This window comes from Macrobrachium nipponense, chromosome 36 (genome assembly GCF_015104395.2).
Source record: "Macrobrachium nipponense isolate FS-2020 chromosome 36, ASM1510439v2, whole genome shotgun sequence".
NCBI classification, from domain to species: domain Eukaryota; kingdom Metazoa; phylum Arthropoda; class Malacostraca; order Decapoda; family Palaemonidae; genus Macrobrachium; species Macrobrachium nipponense.
The window spans coordinates 38053762-38070161 of NC_087220.1; the positions used below are offsets into that span (position 1 = coordinate 38053762).

Below are 16400 nucleotides of genomic sequence, written 5' to 3' on the forward strand. Positions count from 1 at the left end.
ACTCGGGCTACTTGGATGGACCTATAACGAGGGCGGCAAAGACTTCAAAAAATAATTAAGGATATGATGTTAATAGCAATAGGATGGATTCACATTCTCGGTTGATTTAGTGTCTAATCCTTTCATAAGGAGACTTTCACATTCATTTTGTCAATCTGGCATGAAGTATGCATTAACAAGTTGCTTTCTGTCGCTGTTGTGCAATCATCGTTTAAAAATCGACAATAAATCGCTGACACACTGATAAGTGTGTGATAAGACCAAAGTTAATTTTCAGTGTAATATATTTATTAATATTAATGAGATTAAATTGACATATCAGAAGTTGAAGTAAGATATGAAGATATCGTACGAATGATAAACTGCGTGCCAGAAGTTTCGAACAGTGCTTCGGAAACTTTCTGGGCTGCGCATGCGCATTCCACCGGTACCTCAGTTGACACGTCGGAGGCGGTGAGAAGGCAAAACAACAACTCTGGGTGTCTCATAGATTTGATTATTTTATTATTGAAGCACAATGGTAAGAAACCAAGATATCTGCTTGCATGCATCCTATATTTTGATCTTGTGAAAGATATAGGTATATTAAGGTCTCAGCTGACAGATGCGATATCCTAAGCTGTGCCTAGCCCTAGCAGTGCTTTGCTGTCAAGTACCTACGTAGGCTTAGTGTAGACCAAAGGTAGGACTACCTACCTACTGCTATAGGGCTAGGTAACTTTATTTACCGTTTTTTGTCAATTCTAAGGAGCCCTGCATGGAGATAGTTCCTAATTTTGCTAAAATTAGGTAACTTTAACTACCATTTTTGTCAATTCCAAGCAGCTCTGCATGGAGGTATTTTATATTAGGGTAAAACATCACGGACGGCCAAGCAGGCCACCTACAATCAACGCTTGCCACCCTCCGAAAAAGTACATTATAACGCGTCCTGACACCGGAGATGGGCATCAGTCGCGACTTCTTGTTGGTGAGAAACGGAGCTAAAGACCTCTACTCTCCTTTCGAAGTAAGTATTTTCTCCAAAGTTAGAAATTAAGGCCAAATTTTAAGATTTAAACAGAGGGTAGTGAAAATGGTGTCAAACGTAGTGCAAATCTTACCAAAACGCGTTCAACATTTTTACTTACAACTCGAAATATTTAGAAGATTGACGCCATCCCAATGTTTACGGAGTCGCTTGTGTCAATAAACTAACCCTTTCCTGTGATAAATCCGCACACCACTTGTACCCACAGACGCTGGGGCATTTTCATCACACGCTGGGGCATTTTCATCACAACAATCGGAAAACTTTCCCTCACTGAGTAAACAACTGTTTTGTAGAAGACTACGACGAAGAGTGCACTTCGATAATTTTTTAAATAAATAGTAAAACATCAATATTTTACATATTTATGATGATTAATTTGAAAATATTCGTTATTGAAAAAGTAACTCGATTCTGACTCAAATTTAAGTAATTATTTTTTGGAATTAGAACGTATGAAATGTCTTATTCCCGGGGTCATGGTTTGAACTGAAATCCATTGTACTTTGTAATTGGTGGTTTTATCCTTACTGCAATCACAACTGAAACTCCACAGTGCTTATTTGATTGTAATTATACAGATTTTGGTCTTAATTCACTCCAAATAGCACTTGAAATATGTTGAATGTTTTGACAGCGAAGCCATGGCGGAACAATTTTTGTCTCAAAGTGCAGGGTGTTCAAAAAGGCTCAGTATACCATTACAAGTATTTATTGCTCAAAAACCTGTAACAGAGTAATGCAGTGTTTTGTAGAATGAAGTGTTCTGAATGTAAACTTGAATGTAGAACATAACTTTGTTATATGGTTTCTGAGCAATAAATATATACTTGTAATAGTATTGGGACTTTCTGGACACCCTGTATGTACATATGGCTGCCAAAAGCACCGGCGAGCAAACGACAGATTAGTGATCGTTTATGACAAATTTTGTATTCTTTATGGCACTTTTCATTGGTTCAAGTCTGCATTACTATTTTTATTTTTTTATTTTTAATAATTGTACTTATGCCTGAAATAAATGTAACCTTTAATGTTTTCATGCTAGGAATGGCAAAATTTCATCGTTGCAATTTAGTGGAGCTTCACACATGCGCTGATGCATTTACAAACTGTTTCCATGAATTCTAGTTGTCATAGTAATGCAATAATGATAAAATTGTCTGTTTATATACTACAAATAGATATGCTAATTTCACTTCCATGGTTTTGTGTAAGTCTTATACCCAGTTTGGAGGGTAAACACACACCAATTGGCAACACTGATAAAAAAAAAAATAGAGCGCGAACAACACCATAGCTACTGTTCACAGCAAAACTGTTCATATAGTATTTAAGTCAGGAATCTAGTTACTTTTTTAACAATGAATATTTTCAAATTATCATGAATATGTAATAAATTTATGTAATTCATAACCTGACATTGATGTTTAACTAATTATGTATTTCATAATTATTAAGCGCACTCTTCTTTCCTCCCAAAAAATTACGAGCTTCCTTGGACTCGAGGGTGATCGCTGTCATCGTTCAAGATTGTCGTGAAGAAAGGGTCCTAGCGTCTATGGGTATGAGTGGTGTGTGGATTTAGCACATGAAATGGAAAGTTTATTGGCATAAGTGACTCCACAAAAATCAAGATGGCGTCAACCTACCACACGTAAGGTGTTTTAAGTAAAAATTTTTAAAGCGTCATGGAGTTATGTTTGCACTGCGCATGGCTAGATTGTCATTAACCTCCATTTAATCTTAAATTATGACATTATTTTTGTATTTTGGGAGAAAACTCTTATTTCTAGAGGAAAGTAGAGGTCTTGCGGTGTTTCTTTCTCAACTGATGACTCGTGACTGGTGTCCATCTCCGGTGTCAGAATGCGTTGAAAAACGTTTTCTGGAAGGTGGGTCAACAAGCTGGCAAGCCTGCCCCAGGTAGTCCACTTGGTTGTTTCCCCTGACTGATGCAGTACAGGTGCAATAACTTAAGAAATCTGCAGAAAGAATGCAAGAAATTTACCATATTTTGTTTCTTTTTACATAGTAAAGCCCCATTGGATGCCATGTTTAGTACCTACCAGCCCTCAGGGATGGAAGTAGGAACGTAAAGGAAATAGGGTAAATCACTGCAGAGGGTAAATCACTGCAGTGGGACAGGCGGACACTGTACCTTTGTATGGTCACATTCCCAAAAAATAACTTTAGCCCTTCCAGTATCTTGAATTAGACTCCAGTCACAACCCAACCAGCGTGGAAACAACAGATGGAGACCTCTATTTTCCTCTTGAAGTAAGTTTTTTTTCTTTTCAAGTCACAAAATAATGGCATAATTTCTGGTTAAACAGATTTGTTAACGAAAGCCTAGCCATGCGCGGTGCAAACTTACCTCCGTGACGCTTTCAAAATTTTACCTAAAACACCGTACGTTTAGAAGATTGACGCCATCTCGCTGTTTGCGGAGTCACTTGTGTCAACAAACTTCCCATTTCCTTTGCTAAATTCGCACACCACTTGTACCCATAGATGCTGGGACACTTTATTCACAATAATCTTGAACAATGAGGTGTATCAACATCCAGATGGGAAAACATTTTGATTGTTCGGGAAGAAGATGAAGAAGAGTGTGGTAGATAACATTTAAATAATTAGTTAATGACCAGAATAAGGTCATGAATTGCATGTTTTCATACATTCAACTTCCCTGTCAGATATATACTTAGCTATAGACTCCGTCGTCCCCGACAGAAATTCAAATTTCGCGGCGCACACTACAGGTAGGTCAGGTGATCCTGCCGCCTGCCGCTGCTGGGTGGCAGGAATAGGAACTATTACCGTTTTAAGCCAGATTTTTTCTCTGTCGCTGGTACTAGTAACATCGTTGCTAGTTCCTCCTGACTTGAATTTCGAATTCATTACGCCGTTGATCTTTTGGACTGCTATTTGGTGACGTATTGGATCTTTGGTTTGGCATACGCTATTGTGAACTTTTTGGATTTGGCTTTGGAATTTTCTCATAATGTCTGACGTTGTCGAGTTTCGTTCAGAGTGTGTGTGAATGAGAATTGTTTTGTGAGACTGCCGAAAGCTTCGGTGGATCCTCACACCACATGTGATGAGTGCAAGAATTTGATTGAGGAGGAATGGAAGTTGCTTAATTCCTACCTAAGAAAGTTGGAGAGAGATAGGGCTAGAAAAGCCTCTTCCAAGAGTGTAAGTAGGTCGGTCTCTAACGAGCCAGTTAGCGGACTATTGCCTATTGATAACCCTATTGTTTCCTCCCATACAGCTTTACCTTCCCGATTATCGGACTCGGCAAGCTCAACATCTGAAATTGCGAGTCTGAAAGCTTCGCTTAAACATATGGAACAAAAAATTAAAGAACTGGAAGGTAAGTGCAGTGAAAGTGTTCCCAGTGAAGTGGAGGGTGCGTCTGATTGGCTCTGTCTCGCTCCCAGGCCTAGACCTCTTTCAAGCTCCCAAGACCAGTGGAGAAGAAATGTCGAAAGCCGCAGGGAGGTTTCAGAGAATCCCCACCGGTCAGGCGTCCCCTTGGCAGATCCTGTAGTTACGTCCCGGGCTGCCAAGGATAGTCGTTGGAAAGACGTCCTGAAACAGTGTTTTTCTTCGTCTGATTCCTCATCTAAAAAAGGATGGAGTTCAGATAGATTGTCGAGACCTTCGAAGAGAACTTGGAAGTCTCCTTCATTCGACTCAAGCCCTGAAGAATTTCCGGAAGAATATCCTCCGGAAAAGAGGAAGAAGAATGTATATTCAGAAGCTTCTTCTCCTGCATCGGAGGTTGGAAAGAGAGACGTAGCTATGAAGATGTTAGAGGATATGCAGAAACAGATATCTTCCCTAGTAGGAGTTCTTAAATCTGATCAGCCTAGAAGGAAGGATAGATTTCTCCCTATCAAAAGATCCCGTCCTTTAGAACTATCTGAGAGCTCGGACGAGGCGCCTGCAGAAGCCTGGCGCCAGCCAGACATCAGGCTACTGTCAAGCGCAAAACGCCGTCAAGGCGACAAGATGTGTATAGGGAACTTCCTACTAGAAAGAAAGCACATGAGATGTCCGTATCGAGGAGTAAAATTGGAACTCCCGAGATCGGACGAACTCCTGAAAGGAAGCGCAAAGAGCCTGAAGCGCCTGAAGGGAGGCGCAAAGTAACTGAAGATCCTGGAACTCTTTTGGCGAGGCGAAAAAGAGTTCTGGAGCGCCTGAAATGAAGGCGTAAAGCTCTTCAAGTAAAAGAAATGAGGCGCAACCCGCCTGAAAAGCCTGAAGTGGCTAAAAGGAAATATTTAATTCCTGGAGAGCCTAGAGCGCCTGATATGAAACATAGAGCGCCTGGAGAGCCTAGAACGCCTCAAAAGAAAAGCAAAGAGCCTAGGGAGCCTGAGGCGCCTGAAAGAAGAAGCAAAGCGCCTAAAGAGCCTGAGGCGCCTGAAACGAGGCGCAAAGCGCCTGAAGAGCCTGAAGCGTCCGAATGGAGGTGCAAGTCGCCTGCAAAGCCTGAAGCGGTTGAAACAAGACGTAAAGCGTCTAGAGCGCCTGAAAAGCAGGCGTAAGGATTTGTACAATCCAGAATACAATTTGGATGAGTTATCGGAGTTTTGAAGCGGACTTGGAGGCTCCTCTTTGGGATTTTTCTCAAGATCAATTTGTCCCCTGACAGGGCCTCTAGGTGTCGCACAGGTGATCGTAGCCCCTGTCGGGAAGGAATTGATCATGAAAAAAGGGAACGACATTTAAGGACTTCTCCTGGTAGGGACGAAAGTTGTCGCACAGGCGACCGTTGTCCTTGTCAGGAGGGCCTTAGGGTAAAAGAACAACATCGGCCTTCTCCTGGCAGGGACTCAAGATGTCGTACAAGCGACCGTAGCCCTTTTCAGGTTGCAGCCGGTGTTGCTGCAAGCCCTGTGCATTCCCGAGAGAGGAGTCCTCCGGTCACACAATCTTCTCCGAATAAAACTCAACTGGAATTAGAGGATGTTTCGGACTCTGAAGAAAACAAGGGGGCAGGTCTTCTGATTATAAGATACTAGCAGCCCTCTTGTTAAAAGAATTTGGAGAGTCTCTTGAGTCCTGCTGCCCCTCCTTCTCCTCGGTCTTATTTTCGAGTACGAAGGCTGCGAAGTCTTCCTCTTTCTTGAAGATGCAATCCGACCATTTCAATGAAGAGGGCTTTGCAGTCGGTCGGGAATTGGCTTAAAACCAAGGAGGAGGCGGGGAAGACTGTGTTTTACCTGTCCCCCTTCCAGGCTATCAGGGAAGAGAGGGATTTGGTATAGCACAGGAGAATCTATGGGACTTTCTCTTCCTCATCTGCTGAAGCGGACTCTCGACCTTGGTGGATTCGGCAAGGAGGCATGCACTTCCATCGGCCAAACAAGCTGGACAATGTCTGAATGGACCATCTCCTCAAGGGAATATTCCATGTCTTAGAAGTTTTTAACTTCCTAGATTGGTCCCTTGGGGCTTTGGCCAACAAGACTCAAGACCCTCAGTTTTTGGAACCAGAAGTCTTGCATAGTGTTTTGGCATGCATGGACAAGGCAGTGCAGGACGGATCGGCTGAAGTGGCATCCTTGTTCGGGACAGGAGTATTAAAGAAGAGGGCTGTCTTTGGTTCTTTTCTTACCAAAGCAGTCTCTCCAGTACAGAGGGCTTCTCTTTGGTTTTATACGCCCCTCTGTCTAAACAGCTGTTCCTTCTCAGTTGGTAAAGGACATTTTCTTTCCCCATACGCTTACTGAGGAAGGCAACACAGGATTTGCTGGTACATTCTGCTAAGAAGCCTAGGCCAGCTGCTTCTGTCTCGAAGAGGGAGCCAAGACCTGCCCAACAGCCCTTTCGAGGTAGAGCTTTTAGCCGAGCCCCAAGGAAGAGAGGAGGAGAGAAAAGAGGAGTCTTCCATTAGAGTTCCAAAGAAGAATGCAAAATGAGATTCCAGTCCTCCAATCACCAGTAGGGGCCCACCACACTGGGATTCTCGGAAGCATGGGCTTCAATGAAAAACAAAAGCAGATTCTTGGTCCCTGCAAGGTGCTGAGGAAAGGATACCTCATCCCCTTCAAGAACAGACCTCCATTGACGACGACTCCCGAGGGAGCTGTCAGCGAGATACAAAGACCCGTGTAAAGAGAGAGATCCTTCTTGGACTGGTGCAGCAAATGTTGGAGAAGGAGGCCATCGAGGTAGTACAGGATCCGCACTCCCGAGGTTTTTACAATCGCCTATTTTTGGTGCCGAAAGCCTCGGGGGGGTGGAGGCCTGTCCTGGACGTGAGTGCATTGAATCGCTTCGTGGAGAAGACAAAGTTCTCCATGGAGACATCCAACTCGGTTCTCTCTGCTCTCCGTCCAGGAGATTGGATGGTCTCCCTCGACCTGCAAGATGCATACTTTCACGTCCCCCTCTGCATCATTCGTCGAAGAAATATCTTCGATTCATGGTGCAGGGAAGGATTTATCAGTTCAGGGCTTTGTGTTTCGGCCTCTCGACGGCTCCTCAGGTTGTTTTACAGCGTTGATGAGAAACGTAGCAAGATGGCTACATCTGAAGGGGGTGAGGATACTCTTTACCTAGACGATTGGCTTATAAGAGCGCAGACAAGACAAAAGTGCTTGGAGGACTTGGAGATAGCTCTTCAATTGACCAGTTGTTCCGATACGTAATACAAACCATCGGTCCTTTAACAATAGGAAGTAGCTAGCGGCAGCTGGAACGGTCGTAAGCTTCGAACAAGGGGAGAACGGTAGTTAACTGCTTGTCGATCGTCGCGCGCCGCGCGACTGGGAGGTAAACAAATCACTTTTGCTTTCGGCCGTGTGGAGATAGGACGCTTTTGTCGTTTGCTTTGAGTATCAGCCCTCTTTTCTGGTTTAATTGAGTGTGTATGATTGTAAGTACTTATACATTTCTTTATTCATTTGCAATATGAGTGATCAAGAAATGGAGATTTCGCCGCGCCCCCCAGTCGCCCGTAGTGTGTGTCCCGGGCTGGAGGGGCGTAGATGCGGCGGATTTAGATTCATTCGTGGACGTGGATCCACATGAGGTTTGTACTCGTTGCCGGGGGCGAGAATGCTCCCGGAACGAGCATGTATAACTTGTATGAATTGGTCCGAGGCGCAGTGGGTTCTGTACGAGGGCAGGAAGAGACTTAGGCCTCCAAAGAAGTCATCGGAAAGCTCTCCAGTGACTCCTTTGGTAACTGACACTTCGTCTTCTTTCCTGCCTCCCGGTCAGCCCCCACGTTTCGCGCCTTCCCCTGCGGGGGGGGTAGCGGAGTCCTTCTCCTCACTCGATCCGTCGAGTGTGGAGGAGGGCGCCCGCTACCCGGACGTCCAGTTGTATTCGGGGTCTTCCGTCCGCTCTGGGTGGGGTTCTTCTCCCCCAGGCGGCCGAGGAACCCCTCTTACTAACCCGACTGTTGCTTCCGCAGATGTGCCACCAGCGAAGGACGACCTTGGACAGGTGTGGGAGTCGCTGGGACTGCAGGGAGTGCCAAGTATTCAGGGGTTGCTTCAGCGGTTGGCGGGGTCGGCAGTGGTCACTCATGGTGCGGTAACCACTACTACTACCACCATATCAACACCAGCATATGACATGCCGCCGCACCTTGTGTACACGCCGCATGTAATGACGGTGACGCCTACGGCTGCGGTGCACAAACCCATTACTGCCGTACCAAAGAGGACGGTGCCACTGCCACCTGGTTTCTTTGTGTTGCCGACCCCGGACTTCCGCTGCCCTAAGAGTACCCCCCTAGACCTGCCGCCAGTGCCGAGAATGACGGTAGCTGCCGACAGGACGCCTGGCTCTCCTGTGGTTCCTGCCGTGCCTGCCGTACCTGTTGCTGTCCCTGCTGCTCCTTCCTTTTCAGATGCTGTACCTGCTGTTCCTGCTGTTCCTGGACCTGTTCCTGTCGCTCCTGCTGTTGGTGGTGCTGCTACAGTCTCAGGTTCTTCCGGACAGGTGCAGTCGGGCCCTGTTGCTTCGGCAACTGCCCCGGCTCCCTCCTGGATGGAAGACCTGACGTCTGTCCTGCGGAGCCTGGTGAAGAAGAAGAGGAAGAAGAGGAAGGTGTCGTCGTCGTCTTCGTCGTCGTCTTCGTCGTCTGCTGCCTCCTCTTCCCCTTCGACTTCTAAGGCTAACCAGCCGAAGAAGAAGAAGGCTGCCTCCTCCCCCCCTAAGAAGACTCCTTCGGGATCTTCTAAGGGCCCGTCTCGCTCAGGCGATTCGGGGAGCTCTTCTGCTGGTCCTCCTGTTCCTTCGGGAACGGGGCCCGTCTCTTCCTCTGCAAAGAAGAAGACGACGGGGACCAGAGGTGTACCAGCCTCGGCTGGTACGTCCTCACCTGGTGTTAGCGGTCCTGCCGCTAAATCAGGTTCCGTCTCGGCCGCTTCTCGTTCGCGAGAAGTACCGAGTGGACGCTCTTCCACGGGAGACCGTCCAGCCAAAGTTTTGACGCCCAAGCTCGCTCGCCGTCAGACCGCGGCGCGGAGCAGAAGACTGGCGAGAGTCGTGCACACGACTCTCGCCAGGCCAGTGGACACACTCGCAGCGGACCAACTGGCTGCTCGGCGGGTTGACGTGACGGTCGCTGACCAGCCACGGGTTGAGGCGAGGAAGGGGTCCCCGCAGCCGTCGGTACCAGCGGCTCGACGCGCCAAGAGGACGCTGGCCGGTCTCGCCGCGACAGAGAGCCTAGCAGGTCACCTGACCGCCGCTCCCATAGGGACCGGGCGGAGACGGTAACCAGCAACAGCTCGCCTGACGCTAGAGATCAGCGTCAACGTTCTCAGCCGAGCCACTCGCCCCAGGCGAGCGGCAAGGCTAGGCCTGCTGCTCGATCGCCACCGCGGGTTGACGATCAGCAGCAGCCCTCCACGCACGCTGGTCCCTGCCAGCGAGCGAGGGGGGAGCGTCAGGTCTGCCTCTCCGTACCTTCAACCTCCTCGGGCTACACCGGAGGAGCGAGGTACCGAGGAGTGATCACGGAGAGGTGCGCCGCTCGCGATCCCGCTATGACGCCGTATGGCTCAGGCACGGTTCTAGGGACCGACCCAGAACCTACGCGGCAAGTAGTTGGAGGTGACCGTCAGGGGGTCTGCCGCTGTTCCTCCTTCTGAAGGAGGAGTATCACGGGATCTGTTCTTGCTGGAGGGACTGGACGGTCCTACTCCGCAAGACGCAGTTACTCCCGAGATACAGAGGAACTTGCAGAGGTCATTAAGCTTGATTCGTCAGCATAATGACCTTGTGGAAGGATCGCCGCTACCACCGGCAGAGCCCACGTCCCGGCTCGAGTCATTTTGGGGTCCTAAGAGGGAACCCAAAATGATGGTGGGGTTACCGCGATCAGAGCTTGCAAGACTCAGTCCTGGATCAAGTTGAGAATCTCGTCTCAGGACGGGAGGATTCGCTGAAATCCGGACGGTCTTCTAAGCTGCTTCCTCCTCCTCTACAGCGTCAGAGGCGATTTTACGTGCCTTCGGAAGACCCGATACTGCCGAAAACAGGTTAACCCGGAGTTAGCGAGGCTGACTCCAGGTGTGCCTGCAGCAGCTCCTGTCGGAGAACCTCTGGTTCTCCACAGCAGGAGGCACTTGCCCTGGAATCTACCGCTATGGCAGCATTCCAGGCAGTCTCTTGGCTGGATTTGTGGTCCCTCACAATATCCAAAGTAGCGGCCGGCTCTGGGAGTTCTGCTCTCGAAGACGACGCTTCTTTCAGGAGACTGTGCCAGTCTGGAGGAAGAGCGATCTCATTACCTCGCCCATCAGACTGCTAACCTGTGGGCCAACTTGGTTCTTCGACGTAGGGACGCAGTCCTTACCCGAGTGACCAAGGGGGCCCGGGCGTGAGGCGGCACTCGGGCTTCGCAATGGACCAATTAGGAGTTCCCCAGCTCTCTTTGCCCGGAGAGATGGTGGACGCTGCGGTGGAAAGGCGGCGCACTGATGACAGTGACCGCTTAGTTCACCAGGCAGCTCTCGAAGGTTACTGGGCAATCTCGAGCGACTGCGGCTAAGCCAAAGAGCTTAGCTAGCGCTTCCACGGCGGCGAAGACGGTTGCACACCGTCCAAAACCCCGTGCGAAGACTCCTGCTGTTTCGACGTCTGCTAAAGGAGGCCGTAACCAGCCCTCCTCCCAGCCCTCCTTTCCTTTTCCCGAGGAGGTGTGGGAAGAAGTCGAAACGAGGAGGGAAACGCTAGGGACGGCGTTCCCCCTCACCTGCTGCCGGAAGTGGGGGGGTGCCTAGCGAGCCATTGGGCAACTTGGCAGCGCTACGCGCCGAGAACTGGATAGTAAGACGTCCTTCGGGAGGGATATCTACTACCCTTCGAGTCTCGGCCCCCCCTCATCTCCAAACCGGTCCACCTACAAACCTATGTCCCGGGGTATCATCAAAGGACAACGCTCTTCGACAGGAGATCAAGACCATGCTGGCGAAACGAGCTGTAGAAATCGTGGAGGACCAGTCACGGGCTTTTACAGCCGCCTCTTCCTAGTGGAGAAGGCATCGGGGGGCTGGCGTCCGGTGATAGACCTCTCTCCCCTGAACCGCTTCCTTCGCACGACGCGGTTCACGATGGAGTCGGCACGCTCGGTCCTCGACTCAATCAGGGGAACGATTTCATGCTTTCAGTGGACTTGAAGGACGCGTATTTTCAAATACCCATCCATCAGTCCTCCAGAAAGTACCTCCGCTTTCATCTTCGACGGGACGTGTGTACCAATTCAGGGCACTTTGTTTCGGTCTCTCAACCGCCCCACAGGTGTTCACGCGAGTGTTCACTCTGGTGTCAGCTTGGGTCCATTCGCACGGGATACGTCTTCTGAGGTATCTCGACGTTGGATAGTCCTGGCGAGCTCCCGCTCGCAGTTGCTGCAGGACAGAGATCGACTCCTCAAGTTTTGTCGCGATCTGGGATTGTGATAAACTACGAGAAGTCCGATCTCGAACCCAAGCAGAAGATGAAGTACCTGGTATGCTGATAGACACGGTAGCAGGGCAGGTCTTTCCGCAGACTTGCGTATCAGCAAATTCAGGGAGGCAGCCGGCGTTCCTGTCTCGGCAGGAACAGGCAGCACAGCAATGGCAAGTCGTGATTGGCCATCTGTCGTCACTCGAGAAGTTAGTCCCTCACGGGCGTCTTCACCTGCGGTCTCTCCAGTGGAGGCTAAGGGAGAGTTGGTCTCAGGCCAAGGATCCTCCTTACTTTCCCGTGGCTCTCACGGACAAGGTGAGCAGGACCTAGCCTGGTGGCTTGCGACAAGAACCTCTTAAGAGGAGTGCCCATACGCACTCCCCCCGGAGATGCTTCTGTTCTCAGACGCATCGACCGAGGGATGGGGCGCACACCTGGAGGAGTTGCTGACTGCAGGTGTGTGGGACCATCACGAAAAGCACCTTCACATCAATGTCCTGGAACTCAAGGCGGCGTTCAACGCTCTCCGAGAATTTCAGGACCGCTTGGTGGGACACTCAGTGTGTTGATGTGCGACAACACCACAGTAGTGGCATATGTCAACAAGCAGGGGGGGCTAGTGTCTCTTCCGCTCCATCAGTTGACGGTGCAGGTGCACGAGTGGGCCACGGCTCACTCGATAGAGCTGTCAGCACGCTACATTCCAGGCAAGAGGAATGTAGTAGCGGACAAGCTCAGCCGTCGGGATCAGGTGATAGGGACCGAATGGTCTCTACACTAAGACGTGGCGGAAAGGCTCTTCAACCTGTGTGGGGCGACCGGTCGTAGACCTGTTCGCCACCCGGCACAACAGAAAACTTCAGGTTTTCTTTTCAGCCATGCCGGACCCATGGGCAGCTGCAGAGGACGCTCTCCAACACCCCTGGGACAACCTCTTCGCCTACGCCTTTCCTCCCTTCTGTCTGATTCGGAAAGTGATCAGTCGAGCACTGGTCACTCCCAATCTCAGAATGATCCTGGTGGCTCCCAAACGGCCTCAAGCCGTTTGGTATCCGGACCTGCTGGCTCTTCTTGCGGACGCACCGAGAGAGCTACCCAATTGGCACAACCTTCTAGCCCAGCCACACGTAGAACGGTACCACCAAGCAGTCCAGTCCCTTCAACTTCACGGCTGGCTGTTATCCACCATCTCTTGCGAACGAGAGGCTTTTCTCGTAGCGCAGCAACAGAGATGGCTGGACACGTCCGACAGTCCTCTGCAGCTGTGTACCAGGGGAAGTGGGCCGTCTTCTGTGGTTGGTGTCGTAGACAGGGTCTGTCTCCTCTCAGAGCCACTCTTCAGCAGGTAGCGGTATTTCCTCGTGTTTCTTCGCCGAGAGAAGCTCCTCTCAGTACCCACAGTTAAAGGATATAGAGCCGCCCTGGCTCTCGTCCTAAAACTGAGGGGACTGGACATCTCGAACTCGTTCGAGATCTCCTTGCTAATGAGGAGCTTCGAAAGGTCTTGCCCACCCAGGGAACTCGGGCCCCCTGCGTGGGATGTGACTCTCGTCCTTAGGAGTTTGACTCGAAGACCCTTCGAGCCACTCCGAGAGTCGTCAGACAGGGATCTGACCCTCAAGACCCTCTTCTTGCTGGCCCTGGCATCGGCGAAGAGAGTAGGGGAACTACATGGTCTTTCTTATGATGTTTAAACACACCAGAGGCTGGGGACTGTGACGCTCGATTTCGTCCCGAACTTCGTAGCCAAGACTCAGAATCCGTCGATCCCTGACGACAGGTTCGAGTCTTTCACGATCCCCTCCCTTCTGGACTTCACCGATAACGATGCGGATGAGATGCTGCTTTGTCCTGTGAGGGCGCTACGGCGCTATCTGAAGAGAACTCGACACCTCAGGCCTGAGTGTCGACGCCTCTTCGTTAGCATGGGGCTGGGGTTACCAAAGAAAGAAGTTTCCAAGAACACGCTTTCTTTCTGGCTACGTGAGGTGATCAGGAGAGCGTATGAGGCTGATGGTAGCGACGACATCCGTACGCTCCGACCGAGAGCCCACGAAGTCAGAGGTATCGGACCCTCCTTAGCGTTCCGTAAGAACTTCTCCGTGGCGCAGGTCCTGAAGGCAGGTGTCTGGGCCAACCAGACCACCTTCACGTCCTTCTACCTTCGGGATATTGCCCACAAGTCCTTGGATACTTTTTCCTTGGGACCTGTGGTGGCTGCTCAACATGTTGTGTAAGCTTACCCAGCACCCGAACAGGCAGAACAGCATCGATTCCTGGTATGACTGGGAGAATGAATGTGCGAATGAGAGTGTGACTGGCTTCTCTTCACCATCTTTCTCTACCTCTACCTGTGGGCAGAGGGATACGGTCGTTACCACGCTGGAAGGGAGTCAGATGCAGGTAAGCTACTCGACCGAGCTCCATCCTATCCCTTTAACTAGGGATAGGAGTGTATATCCACCACTTTCTCCTACAAGGGGGAGGAAGTGGATGCCTACATGAGACAAACCCATGACTATATTTGCTCATGTACAGGAAAAAGTTCTTACAATGCTGGTACGAAGAGATACGCTTGCCTCTCTCTTAGTACTCGGCCCAGAGGTCTGACCATTGATCCTGCGGTGCACACCCCGATCAATCGGACAGAGGCTTGGATCCCTCCCTCGCTCTTACGACCAGGGAGGCATTCCAGGGATGGACGAACACCAGTCTGTTCATCTAAAAGACTCAGATTCCTCCCACCAAGAAGTGAGTCTTCCTATTGTTAAAGGACCGATGGTTTGTATTACGTATCGGAACAAATGACAATTTGTCGAAAATTGCATTTGTTCCGATACGTAATACAAACCCTCGGTCCTTTAACAATAGGAAGGTAACTAGCGGCAGCTGGGACGGTCGTAAGCTTCGAACAAGGGGAGAACGGTAGTTAACTGCTTGTCCGATCGTGCGCGCGCCCGAGAGGTGAAGAATCACTTTTGCTTTCGGCCGCGGGTGTGAAGGACGTGTTCGTCATCGCGCTCTGCCCGCTTCATCGTCGTATGCTTGTTTATATTGTGTTTTTTCTACTAATGGTTTGGTTTGACTTGAAAATGAAACTGTAAGTACACTGTTTTCATTTTCATTACTTAATTATGAATCAACATGGAGCTATCGCCGTAGAGACGGCGATTTCCGCTCTTTCATGAATTGAACCCTTGAATTATGTCTCGGTGCCGAGGGCGGGCGCACTCGCGCCGAGTCATGTATTTTGGGCGAAAGTGTGTAATTGAAAGATGTAAGTACTCTTTTTCATTATATTTTTGCCCTGTGCGTTCGTTGCCGAGAGCTTGATTGCGCTCGGCAAGAGCCTCTTATTTTGTATGAATAGAATGCAATGAAAGTGGATTCGCAATGCAGTTTTCTTTTCATTTTCATTTATTAATTGCATCAAATTTAATTTTGGATCAATTTCCGCTCTTACCCGGGAATTAATCCTTACGATTTATTGCTGTGAAAGTGAAAATAGCAAGTGCAGTATTGTTCATTTTCATATATATTTATGATAGCATCATATTATTATGGATCAAGTTTCCGCTCTTACCGGGAATTGATTTTTCCCTCTTTAAGTTCTATGAAGTGAATCGCAAGTGCAGTATTCTGTTTCATTTTCATATTACTTTTCACTGCTGTGCGGGGGTAGGGGAAGCGAAGGTCTGCCAGGAAGTCGTCGGAAAGCTCTCCCGCGACTCCCTTGGTATCCGATTCTTCGTCTTCTTTCCTGCCCCCGCTCAGCTTCCTCGTATTTTGTTTTTGGGGTCTTCCTTCCGTTCGGGGTGGGGGCATGTCTCCCCCCCCCGTGCGTGAGGAACCCTCTTACTAATCTGGTCTGTGCTACCGCAGGTGCTACAGCCGTGGGAGACGACCTGGACAGGTATGGACCACTGCGGCTGCAGGGCGTGCCTAGCATCCACGATCTGCTGCAGAGTCTAGCGAGGTCTGGGGCGGTGACCTTGGAGTGGTCTCCACTACAACCTTCACGGCCGCTTATGCTGCTTCCCCCCGCTGGTCTACACTCCCATGCTGTGTCGGTGACGCCGTCTGCCGCTTCTAGGGCCGGTCCGCCGCCGTACCGAGGAGGGGTATGCCGCCGCCGCCTGTGTTTTCTTCGTGTTGCCTGCCCCAGACTTCCGCTGTTCCAGCAGCTCGCCCCTGGACCCGGCCGCCAGTACCACGCTGGCTGCCGATGATTCTACGAGGCGATGGCTGGGCCTGCCGTACCTGTCGCTGATGTGGTTCCCGCTACTGGCTTGGCTGTCCCTTCTGTGTTTACCGCTGCCGCTGTTCCTGCCGCTCCTGAGCTGGTTGCTGTTCCTGTCGCTCCTGGTTCCTGCGCCTGTCCATGCTGGTCCTGCCCATGGTGTGTCTTCCCCAGTCCCAGGTCCTTCCGGACAGG

General features: G+C 50.0%; 1 protein-coding gene across 3 annotated transcripts in view; it reads left to right on the top strand.

Annotated features, from left to right (window-relative positions):
* Positions 1 to 373: 373 nt before the first annotated feature.
* Positions 374 to 16400, top strand: part of LOC135203568 (coatomer subunit beta'-like) — a 160104-nt gene continuing 144077 nt past the window's right edge. For all 3 annotated transcript variants that reach the window (XM_064233317.1, XM_064233319.1, XM_064233318.1), the window contains exon 1: positions 374 to 520. In XM_064233317.1, coding sequence (XP_064089387.1) covers positions 518 to 520 — 3 coding nt within the window. In that variant the 5' untranslated portion in view covers positions 374 to 517. The remainder of the gene's footprint in view (positions 521 to 16400) is intronic.